The following is a 23,623-nucleotide window of genomic DNA, read 5'->3' as shown; positions in this document are numbered from 1 at the left end:
CGATGGTTTGTATGCGGTACACTACATCGTTGATCCGTTTTACAACTTTGTATGGGCCTTCCCAATTACACTGCAATTTCGGGGACAAACCTTTTTTACGTTGTGGGTTGTATAACAGCACCAAATCTCCTTCCTGAAAACCTTCTGAATTAATTGCTTTATTATATCTGGCTTTCATCTTGTCACTCATAATCTTTGTTCGTTGCCTTATGAGATCATGTATTTCTCTTAGCTCTTCTTCCAAATCACTAGTGAATTTCCTGACATTTCTCTCCGCATTGGCATCTATCCCAAACTTCAAATCAGCTGGCAGTCTAAGGTCATTGCCAAAAATTACTTTTGCAGGGGTTTGGCCCGTTGTCTCATGCACTGCTGATCGGTAAGCCATCAAGAATAATGGTATGCGGGTATCCCATTCTTTATGGTACTTGTCTACTACTTTCCTTAAGTGCTCCTCCAATGTTCTATTGAATCGTTCTACCATACCATCGGATTGAGGATGCAATGCATTTGTCCGTGTTTTTCGAATGCCCAATGACTTACACATTTCCTGGAACACAGCTGATTCGAAATTCCTGCCTTGGTCAGAATGTAACTCCATTGGTACACCATACCTTGCAACCCATTCGTTTTTAACCACTTCTGCTACTGTTTCTGCTTCTTGGTTTGGGATTGGGTATACCTCTGGCCATTTACTGAAATAATCCATAACCACCAGTACGTATATGTTTCCGCGGTTGCTAGTAGGAAATGGACCTGCGACATCCATGGCGATCCTTTCAAATGGCGCACCTGAGTTATATTGCTTCATCTGGCCATGACTTCGTGTTCTGGGCCCTTTCGCTCTGCTGCAAACCTCGCAGTTCGCAATCCACTCAGTGACCGACTGACGGCAACCAACCCAATAGAATCTCTGTTTAATCTTCTCGAGCGTCTTCGTGATTCCAAGATGACCTCCGCTTGGACCATTATGCAGCTCGCTGAGCACGTCAGGAATCCTCTTTCTGGGAACAACTATCAGTTTATTCTTGTATTTACCATCCTCACTCTCCCATACTCGATGAAGGCAACCGGATATCAATTCTAAACTGTTCCACTGTGCCCAATATGACTTCGCAATGGGACTCTCTGCTGACATCTCTTCTCTGTTTGGTCTTTCATTTCGTTCGAGCCCTTGCATAACACGTGACAGATCTGCATCTTCTAGCTGGCACTTTCTTAGCTGTTCCTTGTCCCATTCATCTGTACATGTTATATTCATTAGCCTGACATCTATAATGTCTTCTTTAGCCTCGGCTTTTGAACAGTGCTTGCATTCCAAACTACATGGTCTTCGTGACATTGCATCAGCATTTCCATGGGTACTACCTTTTCGATGCTCAATGGAAAAGTCGTAGCTTTGTAGTCGCTCGATCCACCGTGCCAATTAACCTTCCGGATTACGGAACTGCAGAAGCCATTTCAACGCTGCGTGATCTGTCCTGACACGGAATCGCTGGCCGTAGAGGTATTTGTGAAAATGTTTAATGCACTCTACCAATGCCAACAGCTCTCTCCGCGTAACACAGTAGTTCCTCTCTGGTTTTCCAATCGAACGGCTGTAATATGCAACTACCTTCTCCTGTCCATCGACCAGTTGTGATAAAACGCCTCCTATAGCATATCCACTCGCATCTGTATCTAGAATAAATGTTGCTCCTGGAATCGGATATGCTAACATTGGGGCAGTGCACAAACGCTCCTTCTTTTTCCATTCAAAAGCTTTATTTTTTCTTGTAAGCTCATGGAGGCTATGGGCTACGCTGGAAAAATTTGGTACAAATCGGCGGTAATATGTGCACAGCCCAAGAATACTTCTCAATTCATGTAGGTTCTGTGTTCTTGGCCAATCCTTTACAGCCTTTATTTTTTCGTTCGCAGTGCAGATGCCCTCTGTCGTTACCTTGTGACCCAAATAATTGACTTCCTTTTTAAACAGCGCACACTTTTTGGGACTTAACTTCAGACCAGCGCCACCTATTCTCTGGAAAACTTCCTCCAAGTTCTTAAGATGTTCATCAAAGTTCTTGCCCAATACGATGATGTCGTCCAGGTACACCAAGCATGTTTTCCAATGTAGTCCTTTCAGTACCTGGTCCATGAGTCTCTCAAAAGTGGCTGGTGCATTACAAAGTCCAAAAGGCATCACTGTAAATTGCCAAAGACCATCACCGACACTGAAGGCTGTTTTCTCTTTATCTTCCTCCTTCACCTCCACTTGCCAGTAGCCGCTTTTCAAGTCCAGCGTGGAAAACCATTTCGTACCAGATAGCGAGTCCAGAGTGTCGTCAATTCTTGGCAATGGGTAGCTATCATTTTTCGTTACGTCATTCAACTTCCGGTAGTCCACGCAAAACCTCATTTTTCCATCCTTCTTTTTTACAAGTACTACCGGTGAGCTCCACGGAGTTGCTGATGGTTCGATGACGCCGCTGTCGCTCATTTCTTGAATGATTTGACTCACAAATTCCCGCTTCGCCAGTGGAACACTACGTGGAGCTTGACGGATCGGCCTCGCATCTCCAGTATCAATTTGGTGTTTCACAACGTTGGTGCGGCCTGGTTTAGAATCATCCTGGTCAAATATGTTCGCGTACTTAGGAGCAGTTGTTTTGCCTTACTCTGATAGGCTTCCTCTAGCCCATGCGTCCATGCCGTGATATCATTTGAAAGATTAGTTTTACTAGATGAAACGTATTCCTGGAGCTGTTCACAGTTAATAACTACTTCGGCCTCTTGGCATCTTCCCAAAATAGCTCCTTTGGTCAATTTGAATGGTGACTTGAACTCATTGAGTACTCTTACCGGAATACGTCCATCTTGTTTTGTCATAGCCAGGGTTTTTCCTACAAGTATGTTCAGTGCTGATTTATTTGCTGCTTCGACAACCCACAATTTGTTTGTCCCACAATCTCCATCTACCTTTGCCCAGATGACTGCTTCTGATTTTGGTGGTATTTGCTGACTCTCTTCCACCCGCACTCGTTTACTGCTGTAGCCTCTCTCGTAGCCGAAATTAAGTGGCACATCCATGTTCTTATATCGCATCGTCTTGCTTTGCATATCGATCTTGATGCCTTGGTTGATTAAGAAGTCCACTCCAATTATGATTTCATCAACAATACCTGCCACTATAAAATTGTGAAGTACCGTGACGTTCCCAATTGCTACTTCACATTCTACTTCTCCAATTACCTGGGTGTCCTCTCCCGTGGCTGTACGTAATCTTGCTCCAAGCAATGGTCTTATCTTCTTGTTGACTAAATCTGATCGAATGATGGAATGGGATGCACCCGTATCTACAGTTAGTAAACGTTCCTTTCCATCCACATGTCCTCCGACAGTAAGATTGCTTGACCTTCTTCCAATTTGCGAGATAGAGATTATGGGGCATTCCATTGAGGGAGCCAGCTGTCGCCCCTTGCGGCTGACTCGCTTTAGTTTAACGATTGAGTGGATTTGGAGATTTGCTCGTCTCCTTCAGCTCTGCGTTTACGGCCACCCACATTGTTGGAACTATTGGAGTTGCTACTGCAATGACGTGCAATGTCACCTGGGTTACCGCACTTGAAACATTTCATAACTCCGGTATTTTTCTCTTGTGATCCCTTCAGAGCTTCCAAAATTGTATCTACCCACTCCGGCCTTTCTACTTCCACACGATGAGCTTTGTATGCTGGTTTACTGAGTCAATGCATGGGATACCGTTTCAGAAAATGTTTGCTTTGGGTTCGCGTATGTGGCTCGCTTCGTTTCGACGTCCCGTATGCCATTTATAAAGCTCTGAATCTTCACTCTTTCCGTGTATTCCACGGGTGCATCCGCATTTGCAAGATGAGCCAATCTTTCAATGTCCGAAGCAAACTCCTGCAAAGTCTCGTTAGTTTTTGGTAGCGGTTTTGCAATTCTATTTGAAATATCTGTTTCCTGTGTTCGCTTCCGTATCGCCGTTCTACAGCAGCCATCAATGCGTCATAACTGTTCCGTTCGTACTCTGGAATAGTCTGTAAGATTTCGGCAGCTGGTCCTTTCAATGCTACGAAGAGTGCGGCAACTTTATCTTCCACATTCCAGTTGTTCACTGCTGCGGTCTTCTCAAACTGTAGCTTAAAGCCCTGGAAAGGAACAGAACCGTCAAAGGATGGTATTTTTACCTTTGGATTACTCGCTGAAACTGCTGGACGATTTAAGTGTAATTGCTGAATCCGATCTTTCAAAGCATCCATCTCAGCTTCCATTTTATCTTGTCGTTCACTAAAACCCTCCAACTGCGATGATATGCGATCCTCTTGCGCTTTCAACTGCTGAGCCAACTGAGATATCATATATGTCTTCTGTTCTTCCAGTTGCGATGCCATATATGTCTTCTGTTCTTCCAGTTGAGTTTCCATCTTGGATGTTATACGGGTTTCCTGCGATTCCAGTTGTGAAGAAATTTGTGTCGACATTTCTGAAATACGTGTTTCTTGTGCTTCAATTTTCGATGTTACTGTCGACGTTTGTGCAGATATTGCAGCCAATATCACGTTCAAGTCTGTGCTGGTAACCGTTTGCGATGTTTCGTTTTTCTCTTCAATTTTTGTTGTCTCCTCGCCATCAAGATGAAAGACATACTCTTCCACATCAATTCCTTCTGCTTCCATTGCCTCTCGTAGCCGTGCCTGAAGTTCAAGTTTAACGCCGCTTGTATTCAATCCACGGGTCTCCAACTCCTTCTTTAGTTGCTGGATCTTCAATTCACTGAACTTTGCCATGTCCTTGTTGTCCTTTGGAATTTATTCAACAATTCCTCTTCTGACACCAATTGTAACGAATTTACTTGCAAATCCTCTTATTTGCAATCCTCTGCTAAGTTCGAATCACTAAACTGTTGAATAAATAACTCCAATATTGAATAATGGAAAAATGGCCTTTATTAAAGTACTTCACAATGACACTTATACTTTGCTACTCGCTGGCTTAATAACCAAACTGATTGATAATGCAAATTGAACTCTACTATTTGCCGCCAGATCGCGTGCTTAATCAATAACTGATTGATTGCTCAACTCAAACTGAATTACAGTGCCTCTTCATCTGTTGCCTTTTATACCCTTTGGTTTCCTCGTTTGCATTTTTCCAGAATGTACTAGCATTGTCCATGAGCTCTCAAACTTCTCAGCTATAACTAAAATTGCACAATTTTATACATGCTTCCAGAATCTACTAGTCCATTAGCTCTCAAACTTCTCAGATGTATGCATGTGTTTGCGCATTGACTCTCCGCTGCTCGTATTCGTACATGGTACATATGTGTAGACGCAATTATTTATTCGTTTATGTAGATACATAAAGATTGAATTATTGATGTGAATGTTTGTAGTTTACAGTCTCTCGCGCGCATATAGGCGTATAAGTAAATGCATCTGTGTGTGACATCTCTCTGGGCTGCCTTATATATGTGTATACTTGATTTGATTATTAACGTAACTACTGCTTGGCATGGCCTTAGCATCGCCTTAGTGATGGGATAATTTAGTGATGCTAATATCCGTGACAATAGTTTGACAATTTCGTGTTTATCAATTAGTGAAAATGGGTTTTCATCCGTGATCGTATAACACAATAGGCGCCCTGGTGCAAAAATCTGTGATTTAATTGCCCTAGTTTCTGAGCAGACTCGTTAACCAAAAAGTAGAGTAACTCAGAGCAAGAAAGTTTTTCGTTAAACACAATTATAAGAAATATTGGGTTGGATTTTATATAAGGTGCCACGATTTTCAAACTTTTGTTGTTTTGTAGGGGTAGAGGGGGTCCTAAAAATCACAAAATTATCATCCGCAGCTCTAGGAAACTCCTAGTTTATGAAATATAAGCTTTTTAATTTCCAAATTTAGTAAAATTTCAACTTAAGTCCTGCACTTAAAAGTCGATAGCGGTATCAAAAGACGCGTATTTGCGTCAAGATTCAGAATCCGAAAGCAGAAACTATATTTTGTATCTCGTTTAAAAGTTATTCGCGGAAAACACGTCGGTACGATTGTCGCTTTTTCGTTGTTGCTATTAAACAAACGAAAACAAATGAAGGTGGTGAATAGTGTTGCCAGCTCCGCAACATTATCGTTTTATCTTGGTAGAACATTATAAGGTGGTGGCACGTCGACATAAATGCAAACAAACATACACTATCAATGTATTTTGTTTTTGTAAAACACTTAATAATTTGTAGTCTAATATTATTTGGGGTGCCGCGCAGAAGGGTGTACTACGCAAAAGGACATCACCGTGGCAGTAGCCACGGTTATACCACACATCCGGACTTGGCATGGCGTAGCCCAGGGTTATTTGTTATAAGAGCGGCCGAAGGCCGCATATGCAGAAAGGTGTTCTACGCAGAATTACCGTTGGAATCAGCATAAAAATCTCTATAAAGTCCAATTTTTTATGTTTTTTTTTTTTGACAAATGTATGTATTCTGCAATTGTTCCAATTAAATACATTAATTTCAAATTATTCAGAGAATTACAAAACAAAATACATTGATAGTGTATGTTTGTTTGCATTTATGTCGACGTGCCACCACATTATAATGTTCTACCAAGATAAAACGATAATGTTGCGGAGCTGGCAACACTATTCACCACCTTCATTTGTTTTCGTTTGTTTAATAGCAACAACGAAAAAAGTGACAATCGTACCGACGTGTTTTCCGCGAATAACTTTTAAACGAGATAAGAAATATAGTTTCTGCTTTCGGATTCTGAATCTTGACGCAAATACGCGTCTTTTAATATCGCTATCGACATGTGCGACCCGAATTTTAAGTGCAGGACTTAAGTTGAAATTTTACTAAATTTGGAAATTAAAAAGCTTATATTTCATAAACTAAGAGTTTCCTAGAGCTGCGGATGATAATTTTGTGATTTTTAGGACCCCCTCTACCCCTACAAATCAACAAAAGTTTGAAAATCGTGGCACCTTATTCAAAATATTCCCCGAAATATTTCAACCTAGAACAATCTAGAGCAGCTTAATAAAAGAAACTAATATGGCGTATTGTGTACGTCTATTTTTTGTGGCTACTGTAAACTACAGGATCCTCTGCAAAGCAGCCCTGTTATCTGTTATTTATTTGGTTGTAGAGCTGGATTCGATTCGATTTTTTGAAAAATCGACTAAATCGAGTCGAAAAAAGTCGATTGCTGCTTAATTGTTTACACGGTTTCACCGTTCGCCAGCGTCTTCCTCTCTCGTTAACTGGCGCTAACTCGCAAAACAAGGGGTACCACCTGGTTCTCCACGCTTCCCAAGGCAGTCGGTTCTATGTACCGGAGAGACTCGGGATTTTTCCCGACCAAGGACTGTCATTTCAGTGTAACCCTATTTAATTTGTTGCGTCCCTCCCACAAATTGTCATCCTCCCAGCAGCTCCTTGCAGCGGGACTGCTCCATATTCTCTTGCTCCGGGAAGGTATCGAACCCAATTCGGGTCCGTCTCCTGACCCCGGTCCTGAGAAATGGTTTTGCTGCATCTGCGGGAAAAGAATCTTTTTAGGACGGTCATACTCTTGTCAGTGTGTCTCGTGTAAGGGATGGTTGCATCGGACAGGTTGTTCTGGGCTAGATCCCAAAGCCACACGTCCACGTAACTTCTATAAATATTTTGTGGCTTCTTGCTGTTCACGCCCTAGGACGTCCCGTAGTCTGCGCCTTAGCGCCCCCCCCCCCCCCACACTACCTTCTAGCAGCCCCGCTGCTCAGCAAACCACAACAAGTACCCGCTGCTGCTCGAGCCCCACGGCGCCACCAACTCATACGGCTGCTCCCACTAATACCTACAATCTCCGTAGTAGAGTTGGGAGCAATGCCGAGCATCAGCCCCTGCCCCCGTCTTCTCCCCCCTCTTTTCCGGCAGAAATTGTGTAGGTCAGGGAAACAGACTCTTAGTCCCTACCTCCCTTTGCACCGTTTGCCAGCACAGAATATATATGTTTGCGACATCCGCCCAATGCAGCTCCTGCCATGGACGGTGCCACTTTCCTAGATGTTCTGGTCTCCGCGACGGCAACCCCCCGACGTGTTTCATTGCGCCATGTTGCAGGCCGCATACCCAAATACACCGGGTACCCCAATGCTTACCCAAGGACGTCCAGTCCCAGGGCCACAACAGCAGTTGCGTCTTAGCCTTCCACAACCCAGGCGTAGTCACCCGTCACTTACTCCCAGAGTGACGATGTCTCCCCCTATGCACTTCAGAATTCTGCAGTTAAACTGTAATCGATTAACTGGGAAGATTACGGAGTTAGTCGATTTCATGAAGCGGCACAACATCCGCATTGCTGCGATTCAAGAGACTAAACTCACAGCAAGATCTGCTCTGCAGACCTGTTCTGGGTATAATGTCCACAGAAAAGATCGCGAGAGCGGAAATGGAGGTGGCCTCGCGTTTATCATACACAACTCTGTGCAATATCATACATTTGATCCCGATATCGGCCGCAGGGACAGTGTCTTAGAACGTCAAGGCTTATCTGTCCGGTCTGGCGATGCAAACCTAGAAATCATCAACATCTACATCCCTCCTGCCACCTGTTGCCTCAGTGGATACCGCCCTAATATCAGCGCCTTACTCACTGGCAACAATCGCATTATCTTAGGCGATTTCAATGCACAGTAGGGTTGAGATGTTGGCGGATCAAATAGAAGAAACGACGTTCTGCACAATAAATGGAGACGCTCCCACACGTATGGTAGGAAGTAGTCACAGTTCGCCGGATATTTCAATCGTAAACTGCGTCAACTGGCAGCCGATGGTAACATTGGCATCCGCCTATCCCCCCAGCGGGTTAGGGGATCAGAATATACCCGCGGTAGGTATGCCTGTCTTAAGAGGCGACTAAAATACCAAATTGAAGGGGCTGTGTAGCGCAACCCTTCAGGTTGCCAGCGCAATATATAGCTTCTCCAAACCCAATTTTCAACCTCACCTATCCACGGCGAATCCTGTTTCACTAACAGACGAGGCTCTGGCGACCCCAAGCTCCTCATTGAACTTGGGGTGGGGAGGGAGGGAATGTCATGAAGGTTTAATGTGCTTTTTCAAGTTAATTTATAGCAGTAGTACCTCGAGTACCAAGGAGCATGAACAATTTTTGTTTAGGATTTTCCATTTTGAACGCAGAAATTTCTTCAGTAAAATCTACCTTCTTTGCAATGCTATCTTAGAAATCAAACAGATATAAACTCTTGTCATTAACGCTCTATAAATCTCTCATCGTACCTCTCCTAATTTATGCTGATGCCAACCGCTACGTCATGTTGTGGGAATGCACGAAGACGCAGAGCACAGATAGTATACCTATCAGCACCCGTATTTGGAAGCAGACGAAGGGGGAGTTATGTTAAAACAGGGATGCTGGCGTGATTTGTTATGCAACGCCAAAACCGTCTAGGCGGTTGAGCGCTAGTCATGGTGTATGGTTCTAAACAAAGTCCAAACTATTTTATTTTGACCATGGTTCAACTGTAAAGCAACAAATTATGTCTGTTCAAATTGTCAACATCTGCGTGTTGGTGTTGGTGCGAATGGAATGAAATGAAAACATAAAACATAGCAGTTTTTGTGTGTGGTAAGAAAATGTTGTCAATGTGTTGGTTTCATTTTGAGTTTGCCATCTCCTTTTGACAATCCCATCGACAATGCAATGATAAAAATAAAATCAGCTGATGAGATGAGCCAACCATATAATTGAACCATGATTTTGACTATGAATATGAGCCAGTGAAGTTAAATTTTATAAAAAATTACAATAAATATACAGTAATGAAAAAATAATAGGGACAAATATCAAATCCATTATATCAACAGTACTTCAATGTGTTTCTTGGCATGGCACCCTATAACAACAACAGTTAAATGTTATTCTTTTGCAATAAATGGTATTCCGCCAGTTTGTCTTATTTGCGAAAAACTGAACCATTCCAGGTTTAGCCTGGAAAAATAAATAGGGACAACAAATTTGTATTAATATTGTAACGATTTTACTTGCAATTCCCCTTATTTGCAATCTTCTGCTGAGTTCGAATCACTAAACTGTTGAATAAGTAACTCCAATAATATTTAATAATGCAAAAGGCCTTTATTAAAGTACTTCACAATAACACTCAAACTGTGCAACAAATAGCTTGCTTAATAACCAAACTGATTGATAGCTCAAATGAAACTCTAGTATTCAAAATAATATCTACTGCTCTTGTTCGCTAGATAGCGTCTTAATCGAAATCTCAAATCAAACTGAATTCCAGCGCCTCTACAATTGCCGCCTTTTATACTCTTTGATTTCAACCTTCGCATCTTCTAGGCGCTTCCAGAATCTACTAGTCCAGCAGCTCTCAAACTTCTCAGCTGTAACTACAATTGCACAATTTTATAGTTTTTCTCATTGCATACTTATAGGAGTATCTCAGATATATGCATGTGTTTGTGCATTGACTCTCCGCTGCTCGTATACGTACATGGTATATATGTGTAGACGCAATTATTGTTTCGTTTATGTAGATACATAATGATTGATCTATGGATGTGAATTCACGTCACTGCTTAGCATCGGCTTAGAGACAGCAGCACCCCTAAGTTTTGCTAATATTCGGAACACTGCCCTCCACCAAAGTCTGATCGTCCCGATCAACAAATCTCTCGATCTAAACGCTGCTAGAATCGCCAAATGTACCACTCTTCTATTTCGTGATTTCCAAATTGCTTGTATGCGGTAGACGACATAACTGATCGTCTTCACAACTCTGTACGGGCCTTCCCAACTGTACCGATATTTGGATGGAACACCTTTCCGCCGGTGAGGGTTGTATAGCAGCACCAAATCTCCCTCCAAGAAACCTTCCGAATTAAAGTTGTTATCATGCCAGTGTTTGATCTTACTACTCATTACCCTGGATCGTTCCCTCGCACTCTGTTGCTTGGCCAATGAACTACTTCGTAGAGCTTGCGCTTGACGGATTGGCTTCGCATAATCAGTATCGTTCCCACATTTCACAACAGTAGTGCGCTCCGGCTTGAAACTATCCTCGCATTCTTTCTCGGAAATTCGTTGCTTCGTTTTCCTGCGTCTTTTAGGTTTTGTCAATGCCAGTGTTTCTCTCGCAGGTAGTTTTGGCTTTGCTTTATTTGGCCCATTCGACCTATTAATCTTTGCGTTTGACTTCCGTGGTTTTGTCGAGTCTTCTCCACCAGTACTCGATTAATACTGAATCCTTTCCGCAAACTGAAGTTAAGTGGTATATCCTGGTTCTCATAACGCATTACCCTTCTCTGCATATCGATCTTGATGTCATGGTCAACCAAGAAGTCTACTCCCAATATGACTTCTTCAACGATCTTCGCCACAACGAATTTGTGTAAAACCATGACCTTTCCAATCAAGACTTCACATATCACTTCTCCCTGAACTTGGTTATACTCGCCGGTGACCATACGCAACCTTGCTCCAGGTAACGGTTTTATTCTCCTGTTGACCAAGTTAGATCGGATCAAGGAATGAGATGCGCCCGTATCTACAGTCAGTACACGTTCTTTACCATCCACATTCCCTCTGACGGTAAGACTGCTCAATTTTCTACCAATTTGCAACACAGATATCACAGGGCATTCAATAGCTGGATCTAGCTCTCGATCTCTACCTCTTACTCGCTCTTGCTCATCTCCTCCAGCTTTGCGTTTACGGCCACCCACATTGTTGGAACTATTAGGACCAAGATCGCAATGACGTGCAATGTGACCGGACTTCCCGCATTTGAAGCATTTGATAACTTTTTCACTCTGCTTTTGCGATCCTTTCAGCGCCTCCAATATTGCGTCTACCCACTCTGGCCTTTCTACTTCCACACGGCGTGCTTTGAAAACTGGCTTACACAAAAGTGAGGCTGTTTCCTGAGTCAGTGCATGCGATACCGTTTCAGCAAATGTTAGTTTTGGATTTGCATATGTAGCCCGCTTCGTTTCCACATCTCGAATGCTATTTATGAAGCTCTGGATTTTTACCCTTTCAGTGTATTCCACGGGTGCGTCCGCATTTGCAAGATGAGCCAATCTTTCAATATCTGAAGCAAACTCCTGCAATGTCTCATTTACTTTTTGGTAGCGGTTTTGCAACTCAATTTGGAATATCTGTTTTCTATGCTCGCTTCCATAACGTCTCTAGACAGCGGCCATCAATGCTTCATAGCTGTTCCGTTCGTACTTTGGAATAGTCTGTAAGATTTCGGCAGCTGGTCCTTTCAATGCTACGAAGAGTGCAGCAACTTTATCTTCAGCATTCCAGTTGTTCACTGTTGCGGTCTTCTCAAACTATAGCTTAAAAACCTGGAAAGGAACAGACCCGTCAAAGGATGGTGTTTTTACCTTTGGATTGCTTGCTGAAACAGCTGACCGATTTTGTTGTAACTGCTCCATACGACCTTTTAAATCATCTACTTCTGCCTGAAATTGAGCCATTTTTGCATCCTGCGCTTCCAGTTTTGAGGATACCTGTTCCAAAATTTCTGCCGACATTTCAGATATACGTGCCTCTTGCGCTTCCAATTGAGATGCCATATATGTCTTTTGGTCTTCCAGTTGAGATGACAATTGCGACGTCATTTCTGAAATACGTGCCTCCTGTGATTCCAGTTGGGATGCCATATTTGTCTTCTGCTCTTCCAGTTGGGATGCCATATAAGTCTTCTGTTCTTCGAGCTGTGTAGAAATGTGTGTTTCCTGTGCTTCAATCTTCGATGTTATGCGTGTCTCCTGCGATTCCAGTTGAGATGACATTTGTGACGACATTTCTGAAATGCGTGCCTCCTGTGCTTCCATCTTGGATGTTAAACGTGTCTCCTACGATTCCAGCTAAGATGCCACTGTCGATGTTTGAGCAGTTATTGCAGCCAATATCATGTTCAAGTCTGTGCTCGTAACTGTCTGCGATGTTTCGTTTTTCTCTTCAATTTTTGTTGTTGTCTCGTCCCCATCAGAATAAAAGACAAACTCGTCCACATCAATTCGTTGCGATTCCATTACCTCTCGTAGCCGTGCTTGAAGTTCGATCTTATTGCCGGTTGTATTTAATCCACGGTTCTCCAACTCCTTTTTCAGTTGCTGGATCTTCAATTCACTGAACTTTGCCATGTCCAAGCTGTATTCCAAATCTTCGGAATTTATTCAACAATTCCTCTTCTGACACCAATTGTAACGATTTTACTTGCAATTCCCCTTATTTGCAATCTTCTGCTGAGTTCGAATCACTAAACTGTTGAATAAATAACTCCAATATTTAATAATGCAAAATGGCCTTTATTAAAGTACTTCACAATAACACTAAAACTGTGTAACGAATAGCTTGCTTAATAACCAAACTGATTGATAGCTCAAATGAAACTCTACTATTCAGAATAATACTGCTCTTGCTCGCTAGATAGCGTCTTAATCGAAATCTCAAATCAAACTGAATTCCAGCGCCTCTACAATTGCCGCCTTTTATACTCTTTGATTTCAACCTTCGCATCTTCTAAGCGCTTCCAGAATCTACTAGTCCAGCAGCTCTCAAACTTCTCAGCTGTAACTACAATTGCACAATTTTATAGTTTTTCTCATTGCATACTTATAGGAGTATCTCAGATATATGCATGTGTTTGTGCATTGACTCTCCGCTGCTCGTATACGTACATGGTACATATGTGTAGACACAATTACTGTTTCGTATATGTAGATACATAATGATTGATCTATGGATGTGAATTCACGTCACTGCTTAGCATCGGCTTAGAGACAGCAGCACCCCTTAGTTTTGCTAATATTCGTAACAATATTTTTGCACTTTAAATGGTAAAAAGCTCGTTTTTGAAGCTTCTTATTCATCCCTTGTCAAATTTGGTTTTGAGACAAACCGGTTTCAGCGTTGTGCCATCATCAGTGTCGATTTTCGTTCTGATCTGTTGTTGTCGTTTGTCCTGTATTTATAGTTTGTAGGTACATGAGCATGTATTGTCAAAATTGATGCTTGTGTATATTTAGTTATGTGTATGTGTTGTGTGTTCATTCAGAACTGAGGGTGGTTTGCTAATCGATTTGTGTGGCTGACTGGGGTAGGTAAAAATCCGTAATTTTAGTCGTTTCACCTTCTTTGTGGGTTTGTTGTTTTGGTGCGTTAATTGATTTGTGTTTATTTGTTGTTGTGTGTTTGTCTGTTGTACCTGTGTTTTAAATATTTGGACAGTTTGTAACATGGTGCCGATTTAAGATTAATGATGCCCATCATTAATTTTAAATCGGCACCATGTTACAAACTGTCCAAAAATGATATTGAAAGATACCCTGGAGCTAAGGAACGAATATGCAATAGCTAACACAACAGAAGTAATAGAGAGACTTGAGACCGTAGAGCTAACAAAGAACAGCAAATTGGTATCTTTTGACATAAAAGGTTTATACCCATCAATACTACTATCGGAGACTTTGGACATAGTTAGCTCTGCAATAGTTCATAATACAAAAAAACAAAGTGAGAAGTATGCAAATCACAAATACGCTAAGAACCACTTTACGTCAAAACTATTTTCAATTCAACAATAAAATATACAGACAAACAAACGGTCTTGGAATGGGAAGCCCCACATCAGCGATTCTTATGGAATTGTGCATGCAAAATCTGGAAGAAAAGTACATACAGGAGCTGAAGTCCAAATAAGGCGTGTCATTTTATGCTAGATACGTGGATGACATAATATGCGTTTTAACTACTAATAACGAAGAGCTTGTACTGGAGTACCTCAACAAGCAGCACGGAAATATACAATTTACAATGGAAACCGAAAAAGACGGAGGAATCAACTATCTAGACCTCACGATAAATATTGATAAAGAAGCCAAAAGATTTAACTATGACATATATAGAAAGCCAACGGCCACCGACACAATAATACATAATACCTCAAATCACCCCCAACAGCATAAAAATGCAGCATTAAGGCACTTGGTACATAGACTTGAAAGAACACCTCTTGCACAAGAGGCATATAAGAGAGAACTTGAGGTCATATATAATATCGCTGCAAACAACGGATATAAAAAAGTAGTAGATAAGCTCAGAAGGACAAATGGAGAACAAAAAAAAAAAATAATGAACAGGAAAATAATAGCTGGGCGACTATGACATATACTGGAAAAGCAACATATAAATTGGCAAAGTTCTTTAAAAAATACAACATTAACACAGCATGGCGAACAATCTAGGGCGAAAACTAAGAACTAACACTAACTCAGAGGATCCGTTTAGCAGCCATGGCGTATACAAGCTTACCTGCGGATGCCAGCATAGTTACATAGGACAAACAGGACGGCAAATAAGAACGATGTTCAGAGAACATATTAGAGATTACGACAAAAAAATACGGAATCCAAACATTATACCCGAGTCTAACTTCGCGAATCACATGGTCGAGAATGAATGATCCCCAGCAAACATCAATAAAACAGTTAGGGTTCTTCACATGCAAGCAAAAGGCCGACGTCTCAACGTACTCGAAAACATGGAAATCTACAAACAGAAAAATTCGATGGTAGAATAATAAACGAACAGATAAACACAATTTCTGACACAATATTCGAGCTTTTAAAACTTGTTTACAAGAAACAAAGTAATCACACAGGTACAACAGCAAACACACAACAACAAATAAACACAAAACAATTAACACACCAAAACAACAAACCCACAAAGAAGGTCAAACGACTAAAATTACGGATTTTTTCCTACCCCAGTCAGCCACACAAATCGATTAGTAAACCACCCTCGGTTCTGAATGAACACACAGCACATACACATAACTAAATATACACAAGCATCAATTTTGACAATACATGCTCATGTACCTACAAACTATAAATACAGGACAAACGACAACAACAGATCAGAACAAAAATCGACACTGATGATGGCACAACGCTGAAACCGGTTTGTCTCAAAACCAAATTTGGCAAGAGATGAATAAGAAGCTTCAAAAATATTAATAAAAATTTGTTGTCCCTATTTATTCTCCAGGCTAAACCTGGAATGGTTCCATTTTTCGCAAATAAGACAAACTGGCGGAATACCATTTATTGCAAAAGAATAACATTTAACTGTTGTTGTTATAGGGTGCCATGCCAGGAAACACATTGAAGTACTGCTTATATAATGGATTTGATATTTGTCCCTATTATTTTTTCAACACTGTATATTTATTGTAATTTTTTATAAAATTTAACTTCACTGGCTCATATTCATAGTCAAAATCATGGTTCAATTATATGGTTGGCTCATCTCATCAGCTGATTTTATTTTTATCATTGCATGGTCGATGGGATTGTCAAAAGGAGATGGCAAACTCAAAATGAAACCAACACATTGACAACATTTTCTTACCACACACAAAAACTGCTATGTTTCATGTTTTCATTTCAATCCATTCGCAACAACACCAACACGCAGATGTTGACAATTTTAACAGACATAATTTGTTGATTTACAGATGAGCCAACCATATAGTTGAACCGTGGTCAAAATAAAATAGTTTGGACTTTGTTTAGAACCATACACCAAGACTATGCGCCATTGTGTTAGTTACTTCGATTAGCGCTCAACCGCCTAGACGGAATTTGGCGTTGCATAACAAATCACGCCAGCATCCCTGTTTTAACATAACTCCCCCTTCGTCTGCTTCCAAATACGGGTGCCGATAGGTATACTATCTGTGTTCTGCGTCTTTGTGCATTCCCACAACATGACGTAGCGGTTGGCATCAGCATACATTAGGAGAGGTACGATGAGAGATTTATAGAGCGTTAATGACAAGAGTTTATCTCTGTTTGATTTCTAAGCTAGCATTAGCTCCAGAGTATCTTTCAATATCGTTTTTGGACAGTTTGTAACATGGTGCCGATTTAAAATTAATGATGCCCATCATTAATTTTAAATCGGCACCATGTTACAAACTGTCCAAATATTTAAAACACAGGTACAACAGACAAACACACAACAACAAACAAACACAAAGCAATTAACACACCAAAACAAAAAACCCACAAAGAAGGTCCAACGACTAAAATTACGGATTTTTACCTACCCCAGTCAGCCACACAAATCGATTAGTAAACCACCCTCGGTTCTGAATGAACACACAGCACATACACATAACTAAATATACACAAGCATATAAATACAGGACAAACGACAACAACGCCGTAACCGGTTTGTCTCAAAACCAAATTTGACAAGGGATAACGGAAAATTGTTCCAATATAAATCATTTATTCAACCTGTCGGAAAATCAACAAAACAAGATAAGTCAGTTATTGATTGTCAGGCTTTTAACTTGAACGCGAACGGACTACTAACAATTTACAAGCGACGCCTACTGAAAATATATAAAGCAAAGGCGAGCATTTGGTTCAACAAACAATGCCTGGAATTGAATGTTACTCCAAATATCGCTAAAATAACAATAAAGGCAAATACCAAATCTAGCAGGAAAACAGTTAGAAAAACGGAAAAGGATTTTTTAAAATATGAGTTGGAAAGCTTATACTCGAAGAAGGATGAGATAAATGCCGAGCTATTATCTATCCATTTACGGTTGGCAGAACAACTACCTACGACTGAATTAATGGAATGTTTCGACCGCATTAGCACAGAGGTCGATCAGGAACTACAAAAAAAATACAGGTCGCTGAACCGAAAATTGGACAAGCTGGCAGGACTACGGGAGGGTAACCAAAACCAAAAAACTCACCAGTTTCATGACAAGTTCGTTAACCTCACAACAGTGGTAATTACCAAGGAAGAGGCACAACTCCTCGAAAAGGGCCTGAAGCACAATATCATGGACCAAAATACAGTAAGAACAAGTAAGGAAGGCTAAGTTCGGGTGTAACCGAACATTACATACTCAGTTGAGAGCTGTGGAGACAAAGTAAGGGAAAATCACCATGTTGTAAAAAGAACCTAGGGTAACCCTGGAATGTGTTTGTATGACATGTGTATCAAATGGAAGGTATTAAAGAGTATTTTAAGAGGAAGTGGACCATAGTTCTATAGATGACTCTAGAATTTGTTTGTACGATATGGGTATCAAATGAAATGTGTTAATGATAATTTTAAAAGGGAGTGGGCCTAAGTTCTATAGGTGGATAGGTGGATATCGCCATAAAGGTGGACCAAGGGTGACTCTAGAATTTATTTTGTACGATATGGATATCAAATGAAAGGTGGTAATGACTATTTTAAAAGGGAATGGGCCTTAGTTCTATAGATGGACGCCGTTTCGAGATATCGCCATAAAGATCGACCAGGGGTGACTCTAGAATTTGTTTGTACGATATGGGTATCAAATGAAAGGTGGTAATGACTATTTTAAAAGGGAATGGGCCTTAGTTCTATAGATGGACGCCGTTTCGAGATATCGCCATAAAGATGGACCAGGGGTGACTCTAGAATTTGTTTGTACGATATGGGTATCAAACGAAAGGTGTTAATAAGTGTTTTAAAAGGGAGTGGGCCTTAGTTCTATAGGTGGACGTCTTTTCGGAATATCGTTATAAAAGTGGACCAGGGGTGACTCTAGAATGCGTTTGTACGATATGGGTATCAAATGAAAGGTGTTAATGAGTATTTTAAAAGGGCGTGGGTCTTAGTTCTATAGGTGGAAGCCTTTTCGAGATATCGCCATAAACGTGGACCAGGGGTGACTCTAGAATTTGTTTGTACGATATGGGTATCAAATGAAAGATGTTAAGAAGTATTTTAAAAGAGCGTAGGCCTTAGTTATATAGGTGGATGCCTTTTCGAGATATCGCCATAAACGTGGACCAGGGGTGACTCTAGAATTTGTTTGTACGATATGGGTATCAAATGAAAGGTGTTAATGAGTATCTTAAAAGGACGTGAGCCTTAGTTCTATAGGTGGACGCCTTTTCGAAATATCGCCATAAAGGTGGACCAGGGGCGACTCTAGAATTTGTTTGTACGATATGGGTATCAAATGAAAGGTGTTAAGTGTTAGGTGTTAGTTCTATAGGTGAACACCTTTTCGAAACATCGCCATAAAGGTGGACCAGGGGTGACTCTAGAATTTGTTTGTACTATATGGGTATCAAATGAAAGGTGTTAATGATTATTTTAAAAGGGAGTGGGCCTTAGTTCTATAGGTGGACGCCTTTTCGGAATATCGTTATAGAAGTGGACCAGGGTTGACTGTAGAATGCGTTTGTACAATATGGGTATCAAACGAAAGGTGTTAATAAGTGTTTTAAAAGGGAGTGGGCCTTAGTTCTATAGGTGGACGCCTTTTCGGAATATCGTTATAAAAGTGGACCAGGGGCGACTCTAGAATTTGTTTGTACGATATGGGTATCAAATGAAAGGTGTTAATGAGTACTTTAAAAGGGCGTGGGCCTTAGTTCTATAGGTGGACGCCTTTTCGAAATATCGCCATAAAGGTGGACCAGGGGCGACTCTAGAATTTGTTTGTACGATATGGGTATCAAATGAAAGGTGTTAATGAGTATTTTAAAAAGGAATGGGCCTTAGTTCTATGTGTGGACGCCTTTTCGAGATATCGCCATAAACGTGGACCAGGGGTGACTCTAGAATTTGTTTGTACGATATGGGTATCAAATGAAAGGTGTTAATGAGTATTTTAAAAGGGCGTAGGTCTTAGTTCTATAGGTGGATGCCTTTTCGAGATATCGCCATAAACGTGGACCAGGGGTGACTCTAGAATTTGTTTGTACGATATGGGTATCAAATGAAAGGTGTTAATGAGTATTTTAAAAGGGCGTAGGCCTTAGTTCTATAGGTGGATGCCTTTTCGAGATATTGCCATAAAGGTGGACCAGGGGTGACTCTAGAATTTGTTTGTACGATATGGGTATCAAATGAAAGGTGTTAATGAGTATTTTAAAAAGGAGTGGGCCTTAGTTCTATGTGTGGACGCCTTTTCGAGATATCGCCATAAACGGGGACCAGGGGTGACTCTAGAATTTGTTTGTACGATATGGGTATCAAATGAAAGGTGTTAATGAGTATCTTAAAAGGGCGTGGACCTTAGTTCTATAGGTGGACGCCTTTTTGAAATATCGCCATAAAGGTGGACCAGGGGTGACTCTAGAATTTGTTTGTACGATATGGGTATCAAATGAAAGGTGTTAATGAGTATTTTAAAAGGGCGTGGACCTTAGTTCTATAGGTGGACGCCTTTTCGAAATATCGCCATAAAAGTGGGCCAGGGGTGACTCTAGAATTTTTTCGTACGATATGGGTATCAAATGAAAGGTGTTAATGAGTATTTTAAAAAGGAGTGGGCCTTAGTTCTATATGTGGACGCCTTTTCGAGATATCGCCATAAACGTGGACCAGGGGTGACTCTATAATGCGTTTGTACGATATGGGTATCAAATTAAGGGTATTAATGAGGGTTTTAAAAGGGAGTGGCCCTTAGTTGTATATGTGAAGGCGTTTTCGAGATATCTATCAAAATGTGGACCAGTGTGATCCAGAACATCCTCTGTCGGGTACCGCTAATTTATTTATATATGTAATACCACGTACAGTATTCCTTCCAAGATTCCAAGGGCTTTTGATTTCGCCCTGCAAAACTTTTTCATTTTATTCTACTTAATATGGTAGGTTTCACACCCATTTTACCAAGTTTTTTCTAAAGTTATATTTTGCGTCAATAGACCAATACAATTACCATGTTTCGTTCCTTTTTTCGTACTTGGTATATAATTATGGCATTTTTTTCATTTTTCGTAGTTTTCGATATCGAAAAAGTGGGCGTGGGATTTCGGCCATTTTTTATACCAATTCAAAGTGAGTTCGGATAAGTACATGAACTGAGTTTAGTAAAGATATATCGATTTTTGCTCAAGTTATCGTGTTAACGGCCGAGCGGAAGGACAGACGGTCGACTGTGTATAAAAACTGGGCGTGGCTTCAACCGATTTCGCCATTTTTCACAGAAAACAGTTATCGTCCTAGGAGCTAAGCCTCTACCAAATTTCACAATGATTGGTTAATTTTTGTTCGACTTATGGCATTAAAAGCATCCTAGACAAATTAAATGAAAAAGGGCGGAGCCACGCCCATTTTGAAATTTTCTTTTATTTTTGTATTTTGTTGCACCATATCATTACTGGAGTTGAATTTTGGCATAATTTACTTATATGCTGTAAAGATATTAACTTTTCTTTTAAAATATGAATTTAAAAAAATTTTTTTTTAAAAAGTGGGCGTGGTCGTTCTCCGATTTTACTAATTTTTATTAAGCAGACATAAAGTAATAAGAGTAACGTTCCTGCCAAACTTCATCATGATATCTTCAACGAATGCCAAATTACAGCTTGCAAAACTTCTAAATTACCTTCATTTAAAAGTGGGCGGTGCCACGCCCATTGTCCAAAATTTTACTAGTTTTCTATTCTGCGTCATAAGCTCAACTCACCTACCAAGTTTCATCGCTTAATGCGTATTTGGTAATGAATTATCGCACTTTTTCGGTTTTTCGAAATTTCCGATATCGAAAAAGTGAGCGTGGTTATTGTCCGATATCGTTCATTTTAAATAGCGATCTGAGATGAGTGCCCAAGAACCTACATACCAAATTTCATCAAGATACCTCAAAATTTACTCAAGCTATCGTGTTAACGGACAGACGGACGGACGGACGGACATGGCTCAATCGAATTTTTGTTCGATACTGATGATTTTGATATATGGAAGTCTATATCTATCTCGATTCCTTTATACCTGTTCAACCAACCGTTATGCAATCAAAGTTAATATACTCTGTGAGCTCTGCTCAACTGAGTATAAAAACGGAGCAAGCGATTGTAGATGTGGAGATCGCAATATCATTGATACCACAGGAGAACAGGAGCCGGCAAGACACATGTGCAGGGAAATCATAAAAAAGGAGGTGAAAGCACAGGAAGAACAAAAATCTAATACAGAGGAGAAGACAATAAAGAATCTACGGCATAAACTAAGGAAAAACAATATTGTCACAACGAAATTTCAAAACTCTATTTACTCGCTCCACTTGCCCATTTGCTTGTGGAGAGGCGGTAGCTACTTTAGTATGTAATATGTTTCGCTTTAATAAAAAGTTTTCAAAATCCATCGACGTAAAACATGTACCTCTGTCGCTTACAATGCGCTTGGACGACTATAATAACTAAAATATTTATCCAAAGCAGCAGTAACTTCTTTAGTACTTGTTGAATTTGTCGGATCAAGTTTAACGAATTTTGTAAAAGCATCAATCATGACTAACAAGTGTTTCCGTTTAGATTGAATTGAAGGGAGGGGACCAAAATGATCAATATGAATTGTGTCAAATGGTTCAGGTTTTTTAGGTATATTAAACAAATTTCGTTCATTTACTCGAACGGGCTCTGCATAAATAATACACTTGAGACAGTTTTGTATACATTTTTCAAATTTTAGTTTCATTTTCGGAAACCAATAATGTAAACATAACGTCATCAAGGTTTTTGAACAGATTGATGCCTTATTTTTTCATGTATCAGTCTTATAATATTGTTCTCCATTTCTTTTGGCACATAAAGTGCTACTTTTCCTTCTCCTTTCTCTATAAATTAAAATATTTGAAAATTTAAAGTCTATTACTTCCTCTTTTTCCATGCATTCTATTAAAGCTCTTTGTCACGTTCTTGGGCTAGCTGTATTTGAAATTCAGCTTCACTAATATCCATGCTGGCAACTTGACATCGGCTTAACGCATCAACATGTCCCATGGATGCACCAATTCTATGTTGAATAGTATAATTAAAACTTTCAAGTTCTAATGCCCATCTTGCAATACGAGCATTCACCTGTTTCTTTCCTAAAGTCAATGCAAGTGAATTGCAATCTGTAACAATTTTAAATGGAATACCTTCAAGATATACTCTAAATCTTTTCAACGCATAAATTACTGCTAGAGTTTCAAGTTCGAAACTATGGTATCGGCACTTGTAGCAGTTTTTGAAAAATAAGAAACTGGATGAAATTTACCATCATCTTGACGCTGCAATAAAACTGCTCCGAACCCCAATGAACTTGTAGCACAATGTAGTTCGGTTTCTTTTAAAGGATTATAAATAGTTAGCACTGGACTTTCAGTCAATTTAGTTTTAAGTTCCTGAAATGCACTAACACACTGTTCGTGAAAATCAAAGCTTACATTTTGTTTAAGCAGTTGTTGTAATGGTTTCACAATCCGAGAAAATGTTGGTACAAAGCGTCGAAAAAAGGAAAAAAGTCCTATGCAAGAGTGTAACTCTTTTTGGTTTCTTGGTACAGGATAATCTTTTATTGCCTTCAAATGAGTATCTGTAAGTGAAATGCCTTTAGAAGTTACTAAATATCCTAAATATTCAATTTCGCGATAGCCAAATTTACATTTGTTAAGATTTAACTTTAGGCCTTTTTCTGAAATACGTTTTAAAACTAAATCTAATAATTCTTTATATTCCTCAAAATTTCGTGAAGCTATTATTATATCATCCATACAT

The 23,623-nt window shown here is 40.2% G+C and overlaps 1 protein-coding gene across 1 annotated transcript in view; it reads right to left on the bottom strand.

The window, feature by feature from the left end:
* Positions 1–22,373, bottom strand: part of LOC137237404 (uncharacterized) — a 56,605-nt gene extending 34,232 nt beyond the window's left edge. Inside the window, exon 1 of the mRNA XM_067760997.1 lies at positions 22,258–22,373. Within this exon, the coding sequence (XP_067617098.1) occupies positions 22,258–22,373 (116 nt within the window). The remainder of the gene's footprint in view (positions 1–22,257) is intronic.
* Between the last annotated feature and the right edge of the window lie 1,250 nt (positions 22,374–23,623).

The sequence above is a fragment of the Eurosta solidaginis genome, chromosome 1 (genome assembly GCF_040869045.1).
Source record: "Eurosta solidaginis isolate ZX-2024a chromosome 1, ASM4086904v1, whole genome shotgun sequence".
Taxonomy (NCBI): Eukaryota; Metazoa; Arthropoda; class Insecta; order Diptera; family Tephritidae; genus Eurosta; species Eurosta solidaginis.
The sequence above is the reverse complement of the archived record's forward strand: the minus strand, read 5'-3'. Positions and strand labels throughout refer to the sequence as shown.